The sequence below is a fragment of the Coregonus clupeaformis genome, chromosome 3, assembly GCF_020615455.1.
Source record: "Coregonus clupeaformis isolate EN_2021a chromosome 3, ASM2061545v1, whole genome shotgun sequence".
Lineage (NCBI taxonomy): Eukaryota > Metazoa > Chordata > Actinopteri > Salmoniformes > Salmonidae > Coregonus > Coregonus clupeaformis.
In genome coordinates this window covers 38328976-38355224 of record NC_059194.1, presented here as the reverse complement: position 1 = coordinate 38355224, position 26249 = coordinate 38328976, and the positions used below count along the sequence as shown (strand labels likewise).

Genomic DNA, 26249 nt, shown 5'->3' with positions numbered 1-26249 from the left:
GCTTGGTGCGAGGGGCAGGAACAGGCCGGGCTGGGCTGGCGACGTGCACCGTACACTTAGTGCGGAAGCAGGAACGGGCCGGAACGGACTGGTGATGCACACCACTTGCTTGGTGTGAGGAGCGGGACTGGGTTTCATCATAACCCTCCGCTCCCTCAGCTGCCTACCGAGTTCCTCTCGCCGTGCCTCATTTCTCACCCTTTCCCTTATCGCCTCCAATAGCTCCATCCTCTGCAACACTAACTCCTGCTCCCTCTGCGCCAGTATCCCCCTTAACCTGGTGGCCTCCTCACCTAATCGCCCTGTGGCAGCCTCCTGCTGCCCAGTCGCCCCTGCCGTGTGCCCCCCCCTAAAATTTTTTTGGGGTTGCCTCTCGACCGTCCGACGCTGACACTGCTTACGCCGTTGCTCCTCTCTCCGTCGCCTCTCAACTGTCTCACTCCATGGCCGGCGATCCATCCTGGCCAGGATCTCCTCCCAGGTCCAGGACCCTTTCCCGTCCAATATCTCCTCCCATGTCCAGGCTGCCTGCTCCTGGACACGCTGCTTGGTCCTGGTATGGTGGGTTTTTCTGTCACGATCGTCAGGGAGAGAAGTAGACCAATGCGCAGCGTGATGAACGAACATGATTACTTTATTTAATAAAGTGCACACACGAAACAACAAAACAATAAACGACTCGTGAAGTCCACGGTGACAATGACCGAACACGGACCAAAAACCCACAAACACAAAGGGAAAAACTGACAGTTTAAATATGGCTCCCAATCAGAGACAACCAGCCAACAGCTGACACTCGTTGCCTCTGATTGGGAGTCACTCAGGCAAAACATAGAAATAGACGAACTAGAACCCCCAACATAGAAATACACCACATAGAACAAACACACCCTGGCTCAACAACTAGAGTCCCATAGCCAGGGTGTGACACGCTTATAAGATTGAATCCTACTACAACGGCTCTGATGCTCGTCGGATGTGTCAGGGCTTGAAAACTATTACGGACTACAAAGGGAAACCCAGCCGCGAGCAGCCCAGTGACGCAAGCCTACCAGATGAGCTAAATGCCTTTTATGCTCGCTTCGAGGCAAGCAACACTGAAGCATGCATGAGAGCACCAGCTGTTCCGGACGACTGTGTGATAACGCTCTCGGTAGCCGATGTGAGCAAGACCTTTAAACAGGTCAACATTCACAAAGCCGTGGGGCCAGACGGATGCGTGGACCAACTGGCAAGTGTCTTCATTGACATTTTCAACCTCTCCCTGACCGAGTATGCAATACCTACATGTTTCAAGCAGACCACCATAGTCCCCGTGCCCAAGGAAGCAAAGGTAACCTGCCTTAATGATTACCGCCCCGTAGCGCTCACATCGGTAACCATGAAGTGCTTTGAAAGGCTGGTCATGGCTCACATCAACAGCATCATCCCGGATACCCTAGACCCACTCCAATTCGCAAACCGCCCCAACAGATCCACAGACGACGCAATCTCAATCACACTCCACACTTCCCTTTACCACCTGGACAAAAGGAACACCTATGTGAGAATGCTGTTCATTGACTACACCTCAGCGTTCAACACCATAGTGCCCACAAAGCTCATCACTAAGCTAAGGACCCTGGGACTAAACCCCTCCCTCTGCAACTGGATCCTGGACCTCCTGACGGGCCGCCCCAGGTGGTAAGGCTAGGTAACAAACACGTCTGCCACACTGATCCTCAACACTGGGGCCCCTCAGGGGTGCATGGCCTGATCACCGACAATGATAAGACAGCCTATAGGGAGGAGGTCAGAGACCTGACAGTGTGGTGCCAGGACAACAACCTCTCCCTCAATGTGAGCAAGACAAAGAAGCTGATCATGGACTACAGGAAAAAGCGGGCCGAACAGGCCCCCATTAACATCGACAGGGCTGTAGTTGAGCCAACAAACTATCATGGTCCAAACACACCAAGACAGTCGTGAAGAGGGCACGACAACACCTTTTCCCCCTCAGGAGATTGAAAAGATTTAGCATGTTCCCCAGATCCTCAAAAAGTTCTACAGCTGCACCATCGAGAGCATCCTGACCGGTTTCATCACCGCCTGGTATGGCAACTGCTCGGTATCTGACCGTAAGGCGCTACAGAGGGTAGTGCGTATGGCCCAGTACATCACTGGGGCCAAGCTTCCTGCCATCCAGGACCTATATAGTAGGCGGTGTCAGAGGAACGGCCAAAAAATTGTCAAAGACTCCAGTCACCCAAGTCATAGACTATTCTCTCTGCTACCTCACGGCAAGCAGTACCGGAGCGCCAAGTCTAGGACCAAAAGGCTCCTTAAAAGCTTCTACCCCCAAGCCATAAGACTGCTGAACAATTAATGAAATGGCCACCCGGACTATTTACATTGACTCGGTACCGGTACCCCCTGCATATAGCCTTGTTATTGTTATTTTATTGTGTTACTTTTTATTATTTTTTACTTTAGTTTATTTGGTAAATATTTTCTTATCTCTTTCTTGAACTCCATTTCACGGTAAGGTTTACACCTGTTGTATTCGGCGCATATGACAAATAAAGTTTGATTTGATTTGATTGAGGCAAAAGAATAGCTAACATTAGCCAACTTTTGGCCAGCTCTCTTTCTAACGGTACATCAACTGGCGAAAGCTAGCCAAGTTGATTTACTTCTGAAACGGGACAAAACAAAGGCTACAAAACACTTCCGTTCAAACAACAGCTGTTAGATAGTAATAATAGCCACCTCATATCGCTATCTGACAGATAATTAGAGGCTGGAGCTGACCTGGCTGTGGTAGCTACTAGCTAGTGTAGCTAATTCATTCACCTGCGTCGAGAGGGGATGAAACATTAGCTAACATTACATGTCAGTTAAATCAAATCAAAACAAATCAAATTTTATTTGCCACATGCGCCGAATACAACAGGTATTATAGGTACATTATAGTGAAATGCTTACTTACAAGCCCTTAACCAACAATGCATTTTTTTAAAGAATAAAAGCAAATAACTAAAGAGCAGCAGTGAAATAACAGTAGGGAGGCTATAGACAGGGTGGTACCGGTGCAGAGTCAATGTGCGGGGGCACCAGCTAGTCGAGGTAATTGAGGTAATATGTACATGTGGGTAGAGTTAAAGTGACTATGCATAAATAATAAACAGAGTAGCAGCAGCGTAAAAGAGGTGGATGGGGTGGGGGTGGGGGGGGCAGTGCAAATAGTCCGGGTAGCCATAATTAGCTGTTCAGGAGTCTTATTGCTTGGGGGTAGAAGCTGTTGAGAAGCCTTTTGGACCTAGACTTGGCGCTCTGGTACCGCTTGCCGTGCGGTAGCAGAGAGAACAATCTATGAGTAGGGTGGCTGGAGTCTTTGACAATTTTGAGGGCCTTCCTCTGACACCGCCTGGTATAGGGGTCCTGGATGGCAGGAAGCTTGGCCCCAGTGATGTACTGGGCCGTACGCACTACCCTCTGTAGTGCTTTGCGATCGGAGGCCGAGCAGTTGCCATACCAGGCGGTGATGCAACCAGTCAGGATGCTCTCGATGGTGCAGCTGTAGAACTTTTTGAGGATCTGAGGACCCATGCCAAATCTTTTCAGTCTCCTGAGGGGGAATAGGCTTTGTCGTGTCCTCTTCACGACTGTCTTAGTGTGTTTGGACCATGATAGTTTGTTGGTGATATGGACACCAAGGAACTTGAAGCTCTCAACCTGTTCCACTACAGCCCCGTCGATGAGAATGGGGGTGTGCTCAGTCCTCTTTTTTTTTCTGTAGTCCACAATCATCTCCTTTGTCTTGATCACGTTGAGGGAGAGGTTGTTATCCTGGCACCACACGGCCAGGTCTCTGACCTCCTCCCTATAGGCTGTGTCATCGTTGTCGGTGATCAGGCCTACCACTGTTGTGTCATCAGTAAACCTGATGATGGTGTTGGAGTCGTGCCTGGCCATGCAGTCATGGGTGAACAGGGAGTACAGGAGGGGACTGAGCATGCACCCCTGAGGGGCCCCCGTGTTGAGGATCAGCGTGGCAGATGTGTTGTTACCTACCCTTACCACCTGGGGGCGGCCCGTCAGGAAGTCCAGGATCCAATTGCAGAGGGAGGTGTTTAGTCACGGGATCCTTAGCTTATTAATGAGCTTTGAGGGCACTATGGTGTTGAACGCTGAGCTGTAGTCAATGAACAGCATTCTCATGTAGGTGTTCCTCTTGTCCAGGTGGAAAGTGCAGTGTGGAGTACAATAGAGATTGCATCATCTGTGGATCTGTTGGGGCGGTATGCAAATTAGAGTGGGTCTAGGGTTTCCGGGATATTGGTGTTACAATACTAGCTCAGCACTGCAAAACATTTTCTGTTAAGTTAAACAGCAGTTACCTTGCCATCAGTCAACTAAAGAGTAGCCAGTTTCTGCTCTACTTGCTTTTACAACTCGGTGAAAGAGCACAACACATACACACTGTACTATGCTCAACTCTCCTGTGCTGGTCCAACCAGCCTTCCAGAAGCTTTGTCTTCACACAGCCTGTCAGCCTGCTCTGTGGTGTCCGTTCAGTCTTAAATCCAGCCAGTTGAACACTCCAAACAGCCTACCCGACCGCTCGGAGGCATCCGCATGGTTCTAAAGTACGCTTTTGCCGCTTTTTGTATCACATTGCAATGATAAAACTGGGGGTGACAAAAATGCAATTTCAGAATGTGGGGACATTACCCCCCAGTCCCCACTAAAAGTTGTGCCCCTGGTGCATAGTATGTAGCCCACACCAAGCCATCCTAATTCTTTTGTCAACACATTATACAGTTTGAACCGTGGCTGTTCACTGAGTGTTTCCCTCTCTATCTCCCCTCTCTCTCCCCCCTCTCTGTCTCTCTGACCCCCCTCCCCCTGTCTCTCTCCTCTCTCTCCCCCTCTCCCTGTCTCTCAGACTACGATCCCCATGTCTACCAGTATGTCATCTCTGGCCACCAGTCCCAGTATGCCGTTCAGCCCGTATCTGAGCCACATGGGTCCAGGGATGGGCCTGATGCCTGAGCTGCTTCCCCAGGCCACCCTGCTGGTCCCAGGGAGCCCCACCAGCTTCCAGGTCATGGGCAACAGCAGCTCTCAGCAGAATCACATGCGCACAGACAAGCTGGAGGTATGTGTGGTGTGTCGTGTGTCTGTCTTACTCTGCCGTAGCCCAGTCTGAACCAGAGAAATAGAATGACAGAATATAATAGAATCATTCTAGTTCCATGGTCCGTAGCCCAGTCTGAACCAGAGAAATAGAATGACAGAATATAATAGAATCATTCTAGTTCCATGGTCCGAACTCCTTCTCTGACTGTGCCACCCCACCCAGGTATGTCGTGAGTTCCAGAGGGGTAACTGCACGCGGGGCGAGGGCGACTGCCGCTACGCCCACCCCATGGAGGCGGCCATGTTGGAAGGCACTGAAAACTCGGTCATCGTCTGCATGGACTACATCAAGGGCCGCTGCTCTAGGGACAAGTGCAAGTACTTCCACCCCCCCGCCCACCTGCAGGCAAGGATCAAGGCCAGCCAGCACCAGGCCAGCCAAAACACAGCCGTCAACGCCATGGTGAGTCATGGTAAACACTCTGGACACTGGACCCAGAGCGCAGAGCCACAGAGGGTGAAACTGTATCATTCAGCTAGTAGTCTCGGAGTGGCACCCTATTCACTACATAGTGCACTACTTTTTACCAGGGCCTTCCCTATATGGTGCACTACTTTTGACCAGAGCCCGTTTTGCACTATATAGGGAATAGGGTGCCATTTCAGATGCATTTTTGGTCTGCATTGGGTTCTCTGTAATCCACAGAGACATATAGTTTTTATTTTACGTTTGTTTTCCATTTTCTGCAGTTGGGTATTTGTTTAAAGTTGCTATTCAGGCTAATGGCACAGCCCCACCAGAGATGAAAGGATGTATTCTTGCAGTTAAGTGTGTGAAAGTGTTTTCTGATGGAGGCTGGCTTGTGTTTGAGGCTGGGGTTGCATCCCAAATGGCACCCTATTCCCTATATAGTGCACTGATTTTGACCAGAGCCCTATGGGCCCGGACACAAGTAGTGCACTAAATAGGCCATTTGGGAACCACCCTGGATCTTTGTATCCTCTGTGATATATGGAGGAAACAGTAGGAGAATCTGGCAGTATGAACAACAGCAAACAGACTGTCTGCATTGCAAGTGTGTAAAAAAAAGGGAGGGGGGAGTGGGAGGGAGGGAGTGGGACAGAGAAAGATGTGGAGAGGGATGGAAAAGGGAGATTTGTTGAAGCTAACTAATTTTTTTTACTTCTTAAAGATTCCGACCCGAGTTAAGTGCTAATGGAACGTTATTCCCTTTTTATGCGTATTCTGACCTTGAACTTAAGCATGAGAATATCGTGCTATTCACCCACTATTCGTTTGAGGTGGAGCTTGAATAAATGAAAGTATGGCAGTGGTGTGTCTGCAGATGCAGCGTTTTCTGACCTTGACTTAATTCCCTAATAATTCCACCACCTTTACGTGTGAGGAAACCATGAATAAGGTTTAGCAAACCTACCGGTTCCAAGTGGACAAAGCATCTACTTAATTTTTTTAATAGAAATAACACCATTCTCCATGCACTGTAATTTATAACTTAATAAGATATATTGATAAGAACTAGGTAAATGAGTAATCTGTTTGGAGAAGGGGATTGTAAATACCCATAGCAATTGTTTCAGATTATCCCTGGAGACTAATATGAAACCAGCCATATGGAAGCAAACTGAAAATCAAATCAACATTGCGGCCCCTTTTCCACAGTGAAATAGGATCTAAATAGGACATTCAGAGACTTGTCCCGAAGCCACTACTGCGTGGTCTTGGCTGTGTGCTTAGGGTCATTGTCCTGTTGGAATGTGAACCTTCGCCCCAGTGTGAGGTCCTGAGCGCTCTGGAGCAGGGTTTCATCAAGGATCTTTCTGTACTTTGCTCCGTTCAAATAGCTAACAGTACGCTATAACTTGAAATTAAAATGAATTTCTGACAAAATTAGAAACATTTATTATCTGAAAATATAGCTAGCTAGACTATCTTACCCGTATACATGAATGGACGCTGCTCCCTCTCTGCCTTAGTTTGAAGATGTAATCCGGAGACAGGTGTTTTATACAACAGCCTTCTGTGTGTTCTCTTTTCGACTCTGTCTGCATATTTGCAATGAAAACGCCAGAATTGTCTCCATCTTCTTAGCTATCATACTCTAATTCCACCGTGCATTCCACTGATTTCAAAACTCGGTCCTCCAGAAAGTGGAGAGCAACAGCTTTGCAGTTCTACTACGTCATATCTTTCAAAAAAGCTGCATTAGAAAAGATTACCTACACATACTGACCAGCTCATGTTATAGACAGAAGCGCGCTACATGGCAGACCAATCCGAACTCATCTCTCTGCATGTCCAGCCCACCCATTATCTCAGCCAATCATTGCTAGCGGGAAGGTTCCTGTCTTTTTCTGTGGCTAAACCAACTAGACTCGTAATTTAACAATTGTATTCGTATTTACAGATGACATACAGTGGGGAGAACAAGTATTTGATACTCTGCCGATTTTGCAGGTTTTCCTACTTACAAAGCATGTAGAGGTCTGTCATTTTTATCATAGGTACACTTCAACTGTGAGAGACGGAATCTAAAACAAAAATCCAGAAAATCACATTGTATGATTTTTAAGTAATTAATTTGCATTTTATTGCATGACATAAGTATTTGATACATCAGAAAAGCAGAACTTAATATTTGGTACAGAAACCTTTGTTTGCAATTACAGAGATCATACGTTTCCTGTAGGTCTTGACCAGGTTTGCACACACTGCAGCAGGGATTTTGGCCCACTCCTCCATACAGACCTTCTCCAGATCCTTCAGGTTTCGGGGCTGTCGCTGGGCAATACGGACTTTCAGCTCCCTCCAAAGATTTTATTTTGGGTTCAGGTCTGGAGACTGGCTAGGCCACTCCAGGACCTTGAGATGCTTCTTACGGAGCCACTCCTTAGTTGCCCTGGCTGTGTGTTTCGGGTCATTGTCATGCTGGAAGACCCAGCCACGACCCATCTTCAATGGTCTTACTGAGGGAAGGAGGTTGTTGGCCAAGATCTCGCGATACATGGCCCCATCCATCCTCCCCTCAATACGGTGCAGTCGTCCTGTCCCCTTTGCAGAAAAGCATCCCCAAAGAATGATGTTTCCACCTCCATGCTTCACGGTTGGGATGGTGTTCTTGGGGTTGTACTCATCCTTCTTCTTCCTTCAAACACGGCGAGTGGAGTTTAGACCAAAAAGCTCTATTTTTGTACGAACAATAGTACGCAAGTATAAACACCATGGGACCACACAGCCCTCATACAGCTCAGGAAAGAGACGCGTTCTGTCTCCTAGAGATTAACGTACTTTGGTGCGAAAAGTGCAAATCAATCCCAGAACAACAGCAAAGGACCTTGTGAAGATGCTGGAGGAAACAGGTACAAAATTATCTATACAGTAAAACAAGTCCTATATCGACATAACCTGAAAGGCTGCTCAGCAAGGAAGAAGCCACTGCTCCAAAACTGTCATAAAAAAGCTAGACTATGGTTTGCAACTGCACATGGGGACAAAGATCGTACTTTTTGGAGAAATGTCCTCTGGTCATTAACATGGGTAAAAAAAACGTATTTCACTTACCAGTCTAAAGTGGTGTCCTCTCCTTCCAAAAACATATCTTCAGCTGTTGAGTCTAAACTATTTTCACTATGTCCTCATCTACTGGTTATTTGACACTTTCCCGGTCGATTTCTGCTATAATCTCATCCAAATCTGTATACCTGGACTTTGATTTACCTTTTCTAGTATTAGTAGGCATATTGTACTTTTCAAAATGTGCAGATAACTTTGTTTACTAAATCGAGCTGTGCGTAACGCGATGCGCCACTTCCTTGTTTAGATTTCCAATGGACACTAAACCGCGTTGCGCGCGTGCTGAATTCACAGGCTTTCCTCAGACAAAGGACCATCGCATACTCATGTAAATCCCAGCGCATTGCCTATCTAGCCAGCTATGTTTCAAAACGATAGGTGGTCATTGGACCAAGATACAGTCAATCAAGTGAACACTGCCAGTCTCATCTGCGCGTAATGATGTCGTGTCTTTGTGGCTAAAAATGTTTTTGTATCGGATATACCTAATGGTAGAATGATGAATGAAAGGCTTGTTACCTTCTGGAGTGTCTGAGGAATAAATAGGAACCTAACTTGACTTGCAGAGACAAGGTTTAGCTTTCGATTTTCACAGATTTATTTATTTGCAAGTTGAACGAGTGGGAATACAACATGGATCGTGCATACAACATGGATCGTGTTATGACATAAAAATGGATTTTATCAAACAAAACTATGCTATATTTTATCTATGGGACCCTCAGGATGATCAGAGCAAGTACTATATTTACCTTCAGATGTGAATGTATCAAACCTGTCACTGTGATAAAAGTGTTTTGTTGTTGTGCACTATCTTCAAACAATAGCATGATCTCTTTTCGCTGTAATAGCTACTGTAAATTGGACAATGCAGTTAGATTAACAATAATTTAAGCTTTCTTCTATGTCCCGGAAAATTGGCTGTTGTTTGCAACGTAGTTGTAGTCACATTATGCATATTGAGCAACAACTCTCCCGTTCACGGGACACCCATCCAGTAGAGGCTAGCTAAGATTTTGAAAGTATGATGTTGACATGATCTGTCCAATCAAAGATACTGTAGATATAACGTGATTTTACATCATTTTATCTGTGGCCAATGACCTTGAGCATTCTTGGATGGGCACTTCTAATGTAACTCTATGGCAGCACCCAATGGGCTTGAATTTTCTAGCTCTCCCCATAGATTTTGTGGTGACGTTTTGTCCCCATGAGTGACAGAACGCTGAGCCAATCACAGCGCAACTAGAGAACATTCCTACCCCCTATGCTCCGTATTTTCCGCTGGCTGCCCCACCACCACAGAAAGCACTGAACTAGGCTGAAACAGCTGCATTTTGGAGCTGCCTTACTCAAGAAAGCAAAAAGAGACCATGTTTTATTTTTTATTTTTTTTACATTGTTTGTAAACTGATAATACCAAAATAACATGCAAAACAGTCACAAAAAAAATATTATTATTATTTTAGCTAAACAGGTGGGGCTATGCACCACCTGCCCTGAATGACGGGTCGACACTGATCCTAATACATGTTGTAGTATTCAAATAACTTTTTATAAACACACCGCTCCATAATCCTGAGGACATTGTCCCGGACAGAGGTTCCCCAATTGAGGACAGGTTGGCAGTCTTCAAAAAATGTAAGGATGTATAAAGAGGCAATAAAGAGACAAAATATGATATTGTTCAAAACTTGTCTGTCATATCATTCCTGCAACAAACAGTGTTAGAAGTGGGTGTAATTGGCAGATCTCTTCCTTTTCTCTGCAACTGCAAACGTGTGTGAGTTTGAGTGAGTGACAGGGAGAATGAGCAAGAGAGAAATGGGAGAAACTTTACATGACTCACCAAGGGAGGTGTCTGTTGAATCAGGACACAAGGGTTTTCTTAAAATAGGATTTGGCGAGTTAAAATAGGATTTTATTTGCTTTACAATCTTATATTATTAGAAGCGGTGCCATTTCAATTGGATCTACTTACACTACAGTCTTAGAAAAAAGGGTTCCAAAAGGGTTCTTCGGCTGTCCCCATAGGATAACCATTTTGGTTCCAGGTGGAACCCTTTTGGGTTCCATGTAGAACTGTTTCGGATTCCATGTAGAACCCTCTGTGGAAAGGCTTCTGCATGGAACCCAAAATAGTTCTACCTGGAACCCAAAAGGGTTCTTCAAAGGGTTATCCTACCGGGACAGCTGATGAACCCTTTTAGGTTCTAGATACCACCTTTTTTTCTAAGAGTGTAAGATCAGACAATCATGAGCAGCTGAATAGCATGCCTCTTGGGGAATCCAGTCTTAGTGAGAAACACGAGCAATAGACATTAGACCGGTGGAAATGTGTCCGGAGTCTTTGTGAGACGCGGTGTGGGTGAACGGATGATCTCCGCATGTGTATTTCCCACCGTAAAGCATGGAGGAGGAGGTGTTATGGTGTGGGGGTGCTTACCTGCAACTGATATACCTACCTCCTTATTTAGCTACTGAAATGAAAATGTAATTACTGCAAGCATTATGTTAATTGCTTAAAAGCTTTAAGGACAAATTTAATAGTCATATTTTCAGGGTCAAATTCAGGTGCAATCATTTTGGACCAATTATTTATGGTAATAAATGTGATAAATAGGGTTTTGTAAATCCTTGTGGATTGTAGTAGGATATTGAAATAAAAGAAATAGGCTTATGTGTTATTTGTTAAATTCTGAAAACAAATTTAGTTTAAAATCTGCATTAAGTGGAACAGAAGAAAATGCGCTGCACAATAAACAGTGCAATTAGCAAACACAGACAAAAGATTACAGTTAGAAGCCAAAACACAGCAAGCAATACAGATATAATTAATTCAACAACCATTATTTCATTGTACTGCAGTTTTACTGCATTTTAATGGCAGTGACATTTTGTCAGAGTATCCTGTATTATTGTGCATATTTATCTTAATGCTGGTAGACTAGAACAAATGTTAAGGAAGCAATTTTTAATTGGGTGGACTGCAACTACAAAAAACACTGCCATTACCTGAAGTAAAAGCAAAAGCATTTATAGCGTCAGAGAATCTCTAAATTAGGGACCATCTCTCATAGCTATAGGACCGCAGAGACTGTCACAAACTTTGAATGACCTAGTAAATTCGATGACTTGGAGGTCAAATATATCACATTTCTTAGTTTTTTTAAAAACTGGTATTTCATCACCTGACGAATAAACACCTCAAATGGCCCTACTCCTAAAAAAGTGAATCAGGCCGGATAAGCTGAAATGGACTCGGCCCGAGTACCATTAGCAGGAGCCCAGAGTAAAATGATTCTGGAAGAGTTCGGCCTGCATGAAGCCCCCCGCGAGTCCGAGTCCATGCCGAGTCTCAAACGGAATAGGTCCGAGCCCAGTGTGTTGACTGGGTACGGTATGCCACGAGACCCTAACCTTTGCCAAGTGTGCTAAGCTAAATCATGCAAACCCTGCTGAAAAAGAACATTACTCCAATTGTAATTATTGTAATGGTTCTAGTGTCTTATATGCAATGGGTGCATGGCCCACAAACAATATGCACATGTTTATATAGATTGGTTTCTATTATTTGAGTAGCATTTAGATAACTGGTCAGTAGTTTAAGCAGATTTCAACCCAAAACCAGATATCAACCAAAATAAGATGTATTTTTTTATGACGTCAAAAAGATGTCATGAAGAAGACGTCTTAATCTGTTTGTGATCTGGTTATATGACGTCCCGACCACATTTCAACCAGTAAAATACATCTTTTGTCACGGTTTACTTAGCCAGAACCCAGAAGCAGACCAGGACAAGGTACGTTGAGACAAAGGTGAGTGTTTATTAATAGATTCCGAGTGAGGCTGAATAATCCAGGGAACAGAGCGGGTGGCGTGGATGGGTTGTTGAGGGTGCAGTGGTTGGTCCGGTACTGGCTCGGCAGCCGCCGACCATCAGGCAGAGGTTGGGTGAAGGTTCCGGGTAAGAGACTGTCACGGTTTACTACGCCAGAACCCAGAAGCAGACCAGGACAAGGTACTTTGAGACAAAGGTGAGTGTTTATTTAAGTGACTCCCGAGTGAGGCTGAATAATCCAGGGACAGAGCGGGTGGCGTGGATGGGTTGTTGAGGGTGCAGTGGTAGGTCCAGAAATGGCTCGGCAGCCGCCGACCATCAGGCAGAGGTTGGGTGAAGGTTCCGGGTGAGAGACTGCAGACAGAACAAAACGGAGGTGAGTACACAGCAAATCAACAAGGTGCAAAACAACAAAACTAACGCTAGAACTCAAAGGCTGATACGCTGACAAACATACTGTTCATGGCTAACGCATCCGGCAGGAACTGGATGTTCGGCCAGAGCCTAAGAAGGGTGATGATCAGGACCAGGTGTGCAGATTGCTGATGGGATGCAGGTGCGGAAAACAAGAGAGCTCCCCGGAGCGTTCCCAAACCCTCGGGAAACTGGAGATCACGAACAGGAAAAACTAGTCACCAGACAGGACCCGACTCAGACTGCCGGGATCGTTACAGTACCCCCCCTCCGACGAACGCCACCGGGCGGACTCCCCGGAGCGCCAGGATGGAGGCGGTAGAAGTCACTGATGAGGTCAGCATCTAGAACCTGTCGCCGCGGAATCCAACTCCTCTCTTCAGGGCCATACCCCTCCCAGTCCACGAGATACTGGAAACCCCGGCCCCGCCGTCTGGAATCCATGATGCGACGCACCGTGTAGGCAGGACCACCTCCGATCATCCGAGGAGGAGGAGGAGGAGGCGGAGGAGGCAACAGAGGACTGAGGAAGACAGGCTTGAGGCAGGAGACATGAAAGGTGGGATGGACTCTGAGCGTCCTCGGTAGTTTGAGTCGAACTGCCACTGGATTGATCACCTTCTCCACCACAAACGGACCAATGAACTTCGGTAACAACTTCCTAGACTCAGTCCGTAACGGAAGATCCCGTGTGGCCAACCAAACCCTATCTCCGATGGTATAGGTGGGAGCGGGGATCCGGCGACGATTCGCCTGGAGCTGATACCGGTCCGAAACTCTAAGGAGTGCCTTTCTGGCCCGATGCCAGGTCCGGTGGCAACGACGAATATGGGCCTGAACCGAAGAAACTGAGAGCTCCTTCTCCTGAGAAGGGAACAGGGGAGGTTGGTAGCCATACAGGCACTGGAAGGGAGACATCCCAGTGGCAGATGTAGGGAGAGTATTGTGGGCATACTCAACCCACGGCAACTGAGAAACCCAGGAGGTGGGGTTGGAAGAGACCAGACAGCGTAGCGTGGATTCCATCTTCTGGTTGGCTCTCTCCGCCTGACCATTGGATTGGGGGTGAAACCCAGATGTGAGACTGACTGTAGCTCCAATGGCCAAACAGAAGGACTTCCAGACAGCAGAGGTAAACTGAGGGCCACGGTCGGAAACGATATCACTGGGCAAACCGTGGACCCTGAAAACCTCCCTAACCAGGATCTCGGACGTCTCCGAGGCAGAGGGAAGCTTGGCAATTGGCACAAAGTGGGCGAACTTGCTGAATCTGTCCACGATAGTCAGAACGACCGTGTTCCCCTCAGAAGCGGGCAACCCAGTGACGAAGTCCAGGGCCAGATGCGACCATGGTCGCCGGGGAATAGGAAGGGGGTGAAGTAGTCCAGAGCTGGGCCGATTGGTACTCTTATTCTGCGCACACACTGGACAGGCAGCAACAAAACCCCGAGTATCCTCGGCCATGGCAGGCCACCAAAAACGTCTGCGAAGAAACGCCATTGTCCGAGCCACGCCAGGGTGACAAGCCATCTTGCTGGCGTGGGACCATTGGAGGACAGCAGGACGAACCGACTCAGGCACAAACAACCGACCGGGTGGACCGTTACCGGGACCGGGCTGAGTCCGAAGGGGCCGCCAGCACCTCCTCCTCAATCTTCCACATAACTGCTCCCACGACGCAGTTCCGGGGGAGAATTGTCTCGGTCTTGGACCCACTCTCCTCCGTCTTGGAGAACATCCGGGACAAGGCGTCCGCCTTGCCGTTCTTAGATCCAGGTCGGAACGTCAGGGAAAACTTGAATCGTCCGAAAACAACGCCCACCTGGCCTGACGGGAGTTGAGACGTTTAGCCGATTGCACGTAAGCAAGATTCTTGTGGTCAGTCCAGACAATAAACGGTTGCTCCGCCCCTCCAACCAGTGGCGCCACTCCTCCAAGGCAAGTTTCACCGCGAGAAGCTCCCGGTTACCCACATCGTAATTCCTCTCCGCAGGCGAAAGGCGACGAGAGTAGTAGGCGCAGGGATGGAGTTTACTGTCCGTGGAGCATCGCTGCGACAGGATGGCGCCAACTCCCACATCAGACGCGTCCACTTCAACGACGAACTGACGGGCCGTGTCCGGTTGAGAGAGAATCGGTGCGTTGGTGAATCGCCTCTTCAAATCCAGAAACGCTCGATCCGCCTCCGGATTCCACTTGAAGGTCCTGATAATGGAAGTCAAGGCAGTTAACGGAGCGGCCACACGGCTGTAATCCCGGATGAATCTGCGGTAGAAATTCGCAAACCCCAAAAATCTCTGGAGCTGCAATCTCGTACCGGGCTGGGCCCATTCCAGAACCGCTCTAACCTTCTCCTGGTCCATCCTAATCTCTCCCCTGGAGATGATGTACCCGAGAAAGGATGTCGTGTGGGCGTGAAACTCGCACTTCTCGGCCTTCACGAACAGGCGATTCTCCAACAATCGCTGCAGAACCTGCCGGACATGCTGGACGTGGTCGGAAGGTTCCTTCGAGAAGATCAGAATGTCATCCAGGTAAACAAACACAAAGAGACCGATCATATCTCTCAGGACGTCGTTCACCATACTCTGGAATACCGCTGGAGCATTGGTCAGTCCAAACGGCATCACCTGATACTCAAGTGACCCATCGGTGTATTGAACCCCGTCAACCACTCGTCCCCCTCTCTGATCCGGACCAGGTGATACGCATTGCGTAGGTCTAGCTTGGTGAACACCGTAGCACCCTGTAAGGAGTCGAAGGCAGAACTCATCAAGGGCAGGGGATACTTGTTCTTGACCGTGATGTCATTCAACCCCCGATAATCAATACATGGTCGAAGAGAGCCATCCTTCTTACCCACAAAGAAGAATCCTGCCCCCAGGGGTGATGACGAGGGACGAACGAGACCAGCAGCTAGGGACTCCTTGATGTAGGTCTCCAACGCCTCACGTTCAGGTCGGGAGATACTGTATAACCTTCCCTTGGGGTAGACAGCTCCAGGGACCAGGTTGATGGCACAATCATATGGTCGGTGGGGAGGGAGTGACAGAGCCTTCTGCTTACTGAAAACTTCCCCCAAATCGTGATATGTCTCGGGAACCAGGGACAAATCTGGGGGTTTAGCCTCAATCACCTGACTGGGAACCGAATGGGGGCAGGCAGTCTTGAGACAGTTAGCATGACAATCAAGGCTCCAACTCGTTACCTTGCCCGTCACCCAATCGAACGTGGGATTGTGTTCCTTCAGCCAGGGGTATCCAAGGACCAGAGGAACATGGGAAGACGGCAGAATGAAGAATGAAATCATCTCAGAGTGATTCCCCGACAACCGCATCTTAACCGGTTCAGTCCTCATCGTGATACGTGCCAGACTACTGCCGTTCAGAGTGGTCGCTTCAATGGCTTCCGGCAATTGCTCCTTGGAAAGCCCCAGCTGTTCCACCAACTCGGCATCAAGAAAGCTTCCATCGGCACCTGAATCGATAAAAGCGTTAAGCGCTAAGCTCTGATTCCTGTTCACAAGGGTAGCCGGAAACGGGGTCTGACAGAGGTACTGAGAGGTTGAAACTGGCTCGCTAAAAGTCCTCCCAACTTTAGCGAGCCGGGCAGTTTGACGACCGCCGGGAACAAGTGGAGATGTAATGTCCCGAGCTACCACAGTAGAGGCAGCAGTTGGTCTGACGTCTATGTTGACGCTCCTCCTTGGTTAACCCGTGCCGCCCCACTTGCATGGGTTCAGAATCGGGAGAGAGGACCTCTCCACTAATCCATTGTGGTGGAGAATGATCGACGTGTTCTGGTCCACCACCCGACCCGACTGGGAACTGAGAAGCTGATCGATTGGACGGACCCCATTGCTTCTCCCTCCTTCGCCTCTCGGACTCGATTATCCACCCGAATAGACAAGGCTACCAAGCTGTCCAGGTCACTAGGCTCCGGATAGGAGATCAACTCATCCTTGAGCTGCTCCGACAGACCCTGGTAAAAGGCCGCTTGCAGAGACTCCTCGTTCCACCCACTCTCCACAGCCAACGTCTTGAACTCGATCACGAAGTCGGCCACGCTAAGCAGTTCCTTGGTGAAGCGAAAACAGGCGCCTAGCTGCGTCCCTCCCTCGGACGGAATGGTCGAAGAGCTTCCTCATCTCGGCCGTGAACCCCTGGTATGAAGCCATGCAGGGGTCTTGTCGTTCCCAAACGGCTGAAGCCCACTCCAGCGCTCGACCACGCAGCAACGCAATCACAAAGGCTATCCTAGCCTTGTCTGTGGCATAAGAGTAGGGCTGTAGATCGAACACTAATCCACACTGCATAAGGAAGGAACGGCATCTTCCCAGCTCCCCCTCATATCTATCCGGCGTCGGAACCTCGGGCTCACGGAAGGACACAGCTCCAGAAGCGGCAGGCGAGATGGGTGAAACCGGTAGTGGATCCTCCACCGGAACTTTGCGTTGGTTCTGGACCTCCGTCAGACCGGTAGAAAGGTTCCGAACTGACAACGCGATCTCCTGTAGTACCGTGCTATGATGGCCCAACATCTTCTCCTGATGGGTAATGGCATGGCGAACAGAGTCCAGGTCCGCTGGGTTCATTACTGGCCGGATCGTTCTGTCACGGTTTACTACGCCAGAACCCAGAAGCAGACCAGGACAAGGTACTTTGAGACAAAGGTGAGTGTTTATTTAAGTGACTCCCGAGTGAGGCTGAATAATCCAGGGACAGAGCGGGTGGCGTGGATGGGTTGTTGAGGGTGCAGTGGTAGGTCCAGAAATGGCTCGGCAGCCGCCGACCATCAGGCAGAGGTTGGGTGAAGGTTCCGGGTGAGAGACTGCAGACAGAACAAAACGGAGGTGAGTACACAGCAAATCAACAAGGTGCAAAACAACAAAACTAACGCTAGAACTCAAAGGCTGATACGCTGACAAACATACTGTTCATGGCTAACGCATCCGGCAGGAACTGGATGTTCGGCCAGAGCCTAAGAAGGGTGATGATCAGGACCAGGTGTGCAGATTGCTGATGGGATGCAGGTGCGGAAAACAAGAGAGCTCCCCGGAGCGTTCCCAAACCCTCGGGAAACTGGAGATCACGAACAGGAAAAACTAGTCACCAGACAGGACCCGACTCAGACTGCCGGGATCGTTACAGAGACTGCAGACAGAACAAAACGGAGGTCAGTACACAGCAAGTCAAAAAGGTGCAAAACAACAAAACTAACACTAATGGCTCAGAGACTGATACGCTGACAAACATACTGTTCATGGCTAACGATCCGGCAGGAACTGGATGTTGGGCCAGAGCCTAAGAAGGGTGATGATCAGGACCAGGTGTGCAGATTGCTGATGGGATGCAGGTGCGGAAAACAAGAGCGCTCCCCGGAGCGTTCCCGAACCCTCGGGAAACTGGAGATTACGAACAGGAACACTAGTCACCAGACAGGACCCGACTCAGACAGCCGGGATCGTTACATCTTTATCATGTCGTATGCCCACTAGGTAACGTTCGCTAGCTAGCTAACAGTGCGCTTTAACTTTAATTGAAAATGAATTTCTGCCAAATTAGAAACGTATAATATCTGAATATATAGCTAGACTCTTACCCGTATACATGGATGAACGCTTCATGGCAGACTAGAAACCCTTTAACTCTGTTTTGTTTGTACAGCTTGTTTGGCCCGCGATGTGTGAATTCACTCCGGTTCACACTGACCGTGTGCAGAAAGTAGTCCATCACAACTTTTTCCCACTGATCTTGTCGATAGCGCCTGCTAAATTCAGGGCAGCAATGTTGTTGAGAGCAGTAGCAAGACTTTTGCAGTTCTCCATGGCTAAAGTTGTATATATTGAATGAAATATAAACGCAACATGTAAAGTGTTGGTCCCACGTTTCATGAGCTGAAAAGAAAGATCCCAGAAATGTTCCATACCCACAAAAAGCTTATTTCTCTAACATCTTGTGCACAAATTTGTTTACATCCCTGTTAGTGAGAATTTCTCCTTTGCCTAGATAATCCATCCACCTCACAGGTGTGGCATATCAATAAGCTGATTAAACAGCGTGATCATTACATAGGTTCACCTTGCTCTGTGGACAATAAAACACCACCCTAAAATCTTTTGTCACACAACACAATGCCACAGATCTCTCAAGTTTTGAGGGAGCGTGCAATTGGCATGCTGACTGCGGGAATGTCCACCAGAGCTGTTGCCAGAAAGTAGAATGTTCATTTCTCGACCATAAGCAGCCTCATTAGCTGATGCCAAAGTAGCAGCTTCTCTTCCTGGCATCCAGCAACATTAAGGCAGTTTTATACAATAAAATAGATTGCATGACATTACATTTCATAACACTTTTCACAACACATTAAGTGTGTTCCCTCAGGCCACTACTCTACTATCACATCTACAATACAAAATCCATGTGTACGTGTGTGTAGAGTCTGTGTCTTATCATGTGTATGTGTGTCTGTGCCTGTGTGTGTGTCTCTTCACAGTCCCCACTGTTCCAAAAGGTATATTTGTATCTGTTTATTAAATCTGATTCTACTGCTTGCATCAGTTACCTGATGTGGAATAGAGTTCCATGTAGCCATGGCTCTATGTAATACTGTGCGCCTCCCATGGTCTGTTCTTGACTTGGGGATTGTGAAGAGACCTTTGGTGGCATGTCTTGTGGGGTATGCATGGGTGTCCGAGCTGTGTGCTAGTAGTTTAAACAGACACATGGGTGCATTCAGCATGTCAACACATCTTACAAAAACAAGTAGTGATGAAGTCAATCTCTCCTCCACTTTGAGCCATGAGAGATTTACATGCATATTATTAATGTTAGCTTTCCGTGTACATTTAAGGGCCAGCCATGCTGCCCTGTTCTGAGCCTATTGTAATTTTCCGAGTCTTCGTGGCACCTGACCTGACCTGACCTGCCTTGTTGATAGTGTTGTTAAAAAGGCAGTGTAGCACTTTATTATGGACAGACTTGTCCCCATCTGTCATGACTTCCTCCAAAGCTGCCTCCTCTCCTTGTTCGGGCAGGCTTCGGCGTTCGTCGTCACCAGCCTTCTAGCCACTGCCGCTCCTCATCTCATCATTCCATTTGTTTTGTCTTGTTTTTCCACACACCTGGTTCATATCCCCTCATCAGTACCTGTATAAGTATTCCCTCTGCCCCCCATGTCTTTGTGTGTGATTGTTTATTGTGGAGGTGACGACAGCTCAGTGGAGCTTTATATATTTGTATCACCGGGATATTCACCCGTGTGCTTTGTTTTCTCCAGTGAGCCATTATACCGCACTGTAGTATTTTACGCATTGCTGCGTACCGCTGTATTTGCAGAATAAACTGTTTTTTTTGTGATTTACCATCCTGCGCCTGACTCTGTTCAAATCACCCGCTACAGAATCACACACCCAACAGCATGGAGTCAGCAGGAGCGGACAATATGCCTGGAGTCGTGGAGCGGGTCTGGGAGCATTCCAATATGTTAGCCAGCTTGGGCAAAGCGATGGATCGGGTTCTCCAGGTCGTCCAGCGCCTGGAGAGGAGAGGACCCGACCCTTAGGAACCAGCTGAGCGACCAGATCCAGCCACCCACACCCCTGCGCCCAGAGATATTCACATATCTCGACCGAGGGAATGCGACGGGACAGCGGCCCGCTGCCAGGGTTTCCTCCTGCAGCTGGACCTCTATTTTTCCACCATCAGCCCGGCTCCATCGGAGCGGGAGAGGGAGTCCGCCCTCGTCTCCTGCCTCTTGGGGAAAGCCCTGGAGTGGGCCAACGCGGTCTGGAGTGAAGGAGGAGACGCGTTGGACAACAACAGGGCGTTCGCTCGCCTCTTCCGGTGGTTCCAATGGATCTGGGTGGTGCAGCAATCCGGGAGAACGGAGGATGACAGATCCAGTGTCCCTCTTGTGGGAAGAGAGGACATTTTGCTGCACGCTGTCGTCAGAGTTCTTCTGGGTCTGGAGGCGGCAGGCAGGGCACTCTCGCGTCACCCCAGGTAGTGCAAACCCACACTCATTCAGAGCCCTCTGCTGCGCACTTCACTATACACGTCAACTTCCCTGATTACACGGTAGTTCCCCAGTTTAAGGTGCTGGTCGATTCAGCCGCAGCTGGGAACGTTATGGACAGGTCTTTAGCTAATAGCCTATGTATTACATTGGTTCCCCTATCCATTACATTGCCCATCAAAGCACTTGACAGTCAACCATTAGGGTCAGGTTATGTTAGGGAGGTTACAGCACCAGTCACGATGATTACGCAAGAGACCCATAGGGATACAAAGCTCTCCCTCGCCCTCCATTTGGCAAATCTGACCATAACTCTATCCTCCTGATTCCTGCTTATAAGCAAAAACTGAAGCAGGAAGCACCAGTGATTCGGTTAATAAAAAAGTGGTCAGATGACGCAGATGCCAAGCTACAGGACTGTTTTGCTAGCACAGACTGGAACATGTTCCGGGATTCTTCAGACAGCATTGAGGAGTACACCACATCAGTCACTGGCTTCATCAATAAGTGCATCGATGATGTCGTCCCCCACAGTGACCGTACGTACATACCCCAACCAGAAGCCATGGATTACAGGCAACATCCGCACTGAGCTAAAGGGTAGAGCTGCCGCTTTCAAGGAACGGGACTCTAACCCGGAAGCTTATAAGAAATCCCGCTATGACCTCCGACGAACCATCAAACAGGCAAAGAGTCAATACAGGTCTAAGATTGAATCATACTACACTGGCTCTGACGCTCGTCGGATGTGGCAGGGCTTGAAAACTATTACAGACTACAAAGGGAAGCACAGCCGCGAGCTGCCCAGTGACACAAGCCTACCAGACGAGCTAAACCACTTCTATGCTCGCTTCGAGGCAAGCAACACTGAAGCATGCATGAGAGCACCAGCTGTTCCGGACGACTATGTGATCACGCTCTCCGTAGCCGATGTGAGTAAGACTTTTAAGCAAGTCAACATTCACAAGGCCGCTGGGCCAGACGGATTACCAGGGCGTGTACTCCGAGCATGTGCTGACCAACTGGCAAGTGTCTTCACTGACATTTTCAACATGTCCCTGACCGAGTCTGTAATACCAACATGTTTCAAGCAGACCACCATAGTCCCCGTGCCCAAGAACTCTAAGATAACCTGCCTAAATGACTACCGACCCGTGGCACTGACGTCTGTAGCCATGAAGTGCTTTGAAAGACTGGTCATGGCTCACATCAACAGCATAATCCCAGAAACCCTAGACCCACTCCAATTTGCATACCGCCCCAACAGATCCACAGATGATGCAATCTCTATCGCACTCCACACTGCCCTTTCCCACCTGGACAAGAGGAACACCTACGTGAGAATGCTATTCATTGACTACAGCTCAGCATTCAACACCATAGTGCCCTCTAAGCTCATCACTAAGCTAAGGATCCTGGGACTAAACACCTCCCTCTGCAACTGGATCCTGGACTTCCTGACGGGCCGCCCCCAGGTGGTAAGGGTAGGTAACAACACATCTGCCACACTGATCCTCAACACGGGGGGCCCCTCAGGGGTGCGTGCTCAGTCCCCTCCTGTACTCTCTGTTCACCCATGACTGCATGGCCAGGCACGACTCCAACACCATCATTAAGTTTGCCGACGACACAACAGTGGTAGGCCTGATCACCGACAACGATGAGACAGCCTATAGGGAGGAGGTCAGAGATCTGGCCGTGTGGTGCCAGGACAACAACCTCTCCCTCAACGTGACCAAGACAAAGGAGATGATTGTGGACTACAGGAAAAAAAAGAGGACTGAGCACGCCCCCATTCTCATCGACGGGGCTGTAGTGGAACAGGTTGAGAGCTTCAAGTTCCTTGGTGTCCACATCACCAACGAACTATCATGGTCCAAGCACACCAAGACAGTCGTGAAGAGGGCACGACAAAGCCTATTCCCCCTCAGGAGACTAAAAAGATTTGGCATGGGTCCTCAGATCCTCAAAAAATTCTACAGCTGCACCATCGAGAGCATCCTGACTGGTTGCATCACCGCCTGGTATGGCAACTGCTTGGCCTCTGACCGCAAGGCACTACAGAGGGTAGTGCGTACGGCCCAGTACATCACTGGGGCAAAGCTCCCTGCCATCCAAGACCTCTATACCAGGCGGTGTCAGAGGAAGGCCCTCAAAATTGTCAAAGACTCCAGCCACCCTAGTCATAGACTGTTCTCTCTGCTACCGCACGGCAAGCGGTACCGGAGTGCCAAGTCTAGGTCCAAAAGACTTCTCAACAGCTTCTACCCACAAGCCATAAGACTCCTGAACAGCTAATCATGGCTACCCGGACTATTTGCACTGCCCCCCCACCCCATCCTTTTTACGCTGCTGCTACTCTGTTAAGTATTTATGCATAGTCACTTTAACTCTACCCACATGTACATATTACCTCAACTACCTCAACTAGCCGGTGCCCCCGCACATTGACTCTGCACCGTTACCCCCCTGTATATATAGCCTCCCTACTGTCACTTTATTTTACTTCTGCTCTTTGTTTTTCTCAACACTTTTTTTTGTTGTTGTTTTATTCTTACTTTTTTTGTTTAAAATAAACGCACTGTTGGTTAAGGGCTGTAAGTAAGCATTTCACTGTAATGTCTGCACTTGTTGTATTCGGCGCATGTGACCAATAAAATTTGATTTGATTTGATTTGAGCAAATCACCTTTTATATTATTGAGTCCCCTGATTTCCCTGTTGTGTTGGGTCTTCCCTGGCTAGCACTACACGACCCCACCTTTTCATGGCCGCAGAGGGTTCTCACGGGGTGGTCGCGAGAGTGTCAGCATAGGTGTCTAGTTGTTTCCGTTGATGCAACCACGGTGGAAAGTCCAGACACTACCTCCACCGTGCACATTCCCCCCGAATACCTCGACTTGGCTCACGTGTTTTCCAAAACGCAGGCGACCAAATTACCACCCCATCGGGCGTGGGATTGCTCGATAAACCTCCGGTTAGACGCTGTGCCTCCCAGGAGTCATGTATATCCCGTTGCAGGCTGAAACGGAGGCTATGGACACATATGTCTCAGAGTCCCTGCGCCAGTGGTTAATACGTCCCTCCACTTCGCCCTCCTCCTCAAGTTTATTTTTCGTGAAGAAGAAAGAGGTCTGCGCCCTTGCATTGATTACCATGCACTTAATCAAACTACCATTCACTATAGTTACCCTCTACCCCTCATCTCCTCTGTTATCGAATCAATGCATGGGAAGCACTTCTTCACGAAATTAGATCTCAGGAGTGCATACAACCTGGTGCGTTTCCGGGAAGGGGATGAGTGGAAGACAGCATTTAGCACAACCAATAGGCATTATGAATACCTGGTGATGCCGTACGGGTTGATGAATGCTCCATCAGTCTTCCAGTCCTTTGTGAACGAGGGGTTTCAGGACGTGCTTGGTTACGGTGTGGTGGTCTACATCGATGACATTCTGGTGTATTCCGCTACACGCGCCGAGCATGTGTCCCTGGTTCGCAGAGTGCTGGGCCGACTGTTGGAGCATGACCTATATGCCAAGGCAGAGAAGTGTCTGATTTTCCAGCAGTCCGTCTCCTTCCTCGGATACCGTATTACCACCTCAGGTGTGGAGATGGAGGTAGACCGCATTTCAGCCGTACGTAATTGGCAGACTCCAACCACGGTAAAGGAGGTGCACCTCTTTATTGGCTTTGCTAATTACTATCGGAGGTTTATCCGGGGCTTTGTCAGGGTCGCAGCTCCCATCACCTCTCTGTTGAAGGGTTGGCCGTCCCGGCTTGGTTCACCTGAGGGCTCTGTTCCCCTCAGCCCCGGTACTGGCCCATCCCGATCCATCATTGCCGTTCGTAGTGGAGGTAGGCGCTGTCCTATCCCAACGCTCGGGCACGCCACCCAAGCTCCGCCCCTGTGCCTCCTTCTCTAAGAAGCTCAGCCCGGCGGAGCAGAACTATGATGTTGCTGATCGGGAGCTGTTGGCTGTTGTCAGAGCCCTGACCGTGTGGAAGCAGTGGCTCGAGGGGGCAAAACACCCTTTCCTCGTCTGGACTGACCACCGTAACCTGGAGTACATCCAGGCAGCAAGGAGGCTGAACTCTTGCCAGGCCAGGTGGGCCTTGTTCTTCACCCGGTTTGATTTCACACTGTCCTACATACCAGGCACAAAGAACGTGAAGGCAGACGCACTGTCACGGCTGTACGACACAGAGGAGAAGCCCATAGACAACACCCCCATACTCCCGGCCTCCTGCATTGTGGCGCCGGTAGTGTGGGCGGTGGACACGGACATAGAGCGGGCGTTACGCACAGAGCCATCTCCACCTCAGTGCCCAGCTGGGCTGCGGTATATGCCGTCTATTGTCCATGATCGTCTTATTTATTGGGCACACACGTCCCCCTCCTCTGGTCACCCAGGCATCAGCCGTACAGGGCGTTGCCTGACCGGGATGTACTGGTGGCCTACCTTGGCTAAGGATGTGAGGGTGTATGTCTCCTCCTGCTCGGTGTATGCCCAGAGTAAGTCACCTAGGCACCTTCCAGCAGGTAAATTACATCACGTACCAGTACCACAACGGCCATGGTCCCACTTATCAATTGACTTCCTAACTGATCTTCCCCTCTCTCAGGGTAACACAACCATCCTGGTCGTTGTGGACCGCTTTTCTAAAGCCTGCCACCTCCTTCCTCTGCCCGGTCTCCCCATGGCCCTGCAAACTGCGGAAGCCCTGTTTACTCTCGTCTTCCGGCACTACGGTGTGCCAGAGGACATAGTGTCTGATCAGGGTCTCCAGTTTACGTCCAGGGTCTGGAAGGCATTCATGGAACGTCTGGGGGTCTCGGTCAGCCTGACCTCTGGGTTTCACCCCGAGTCTAATGGGCAGGTGGAACGGGTGAATCAGGATGTGGGTAGGTTCATGGGGTCCTACTGCCAGGACCGGCAGTGGGAGTGGTCGGTGTTCTTACCATGGGCCGAATATGCCCAGAACTCTCTCCGCCACTCTCCATTTCAATGTGTTTTAGGGTATCAGCCGGTCCTGGCAGCGTGGCATCAGAGCCAGACTGATGCTCCTGCGCTGGACGACTGGTTTCGGCACGCGGAGGAGACGTGGAATGCTGCCCACATCCACCTGCAGCGCACCGTGTGTTGCCAGAAGGCCAACGCTGACCACCACCGCAGTGAGGCCCCGGTCTTTGTACCGGGTGATCGGGTCTGGCTCTCGAACCGGAACCTGTCCTCGATCTCTTCCTGTTGCGGTTTTCCACCG

The 26249-nt window shown here is 49.0% G+C and overlaps 1 protein-coding gene across 1 annotated transcript in view; it reads left to right on the top strand.

Annotated features, from left to right (window-relative positions):
• Positions 1–26249, top strand: part of LOC121545074 (muscleblind-like protein 3) — a 97008-nt gene that overhangs the window by 42612 nt on the left and 28147 nt on the right. The window contains exons 4-5 of the mRNA XM_041855445.1: positions 4928–5140; positions 5345–5584. Of these exons, the coding sequence (XP_041711379.1) occupies positions 4928–5140; positions 5345–5584 (453 nt within the window). The remainder of the gene's footprint in view (positions 1–4927; positions 5141–5344; positions 5585–26249) is intronic.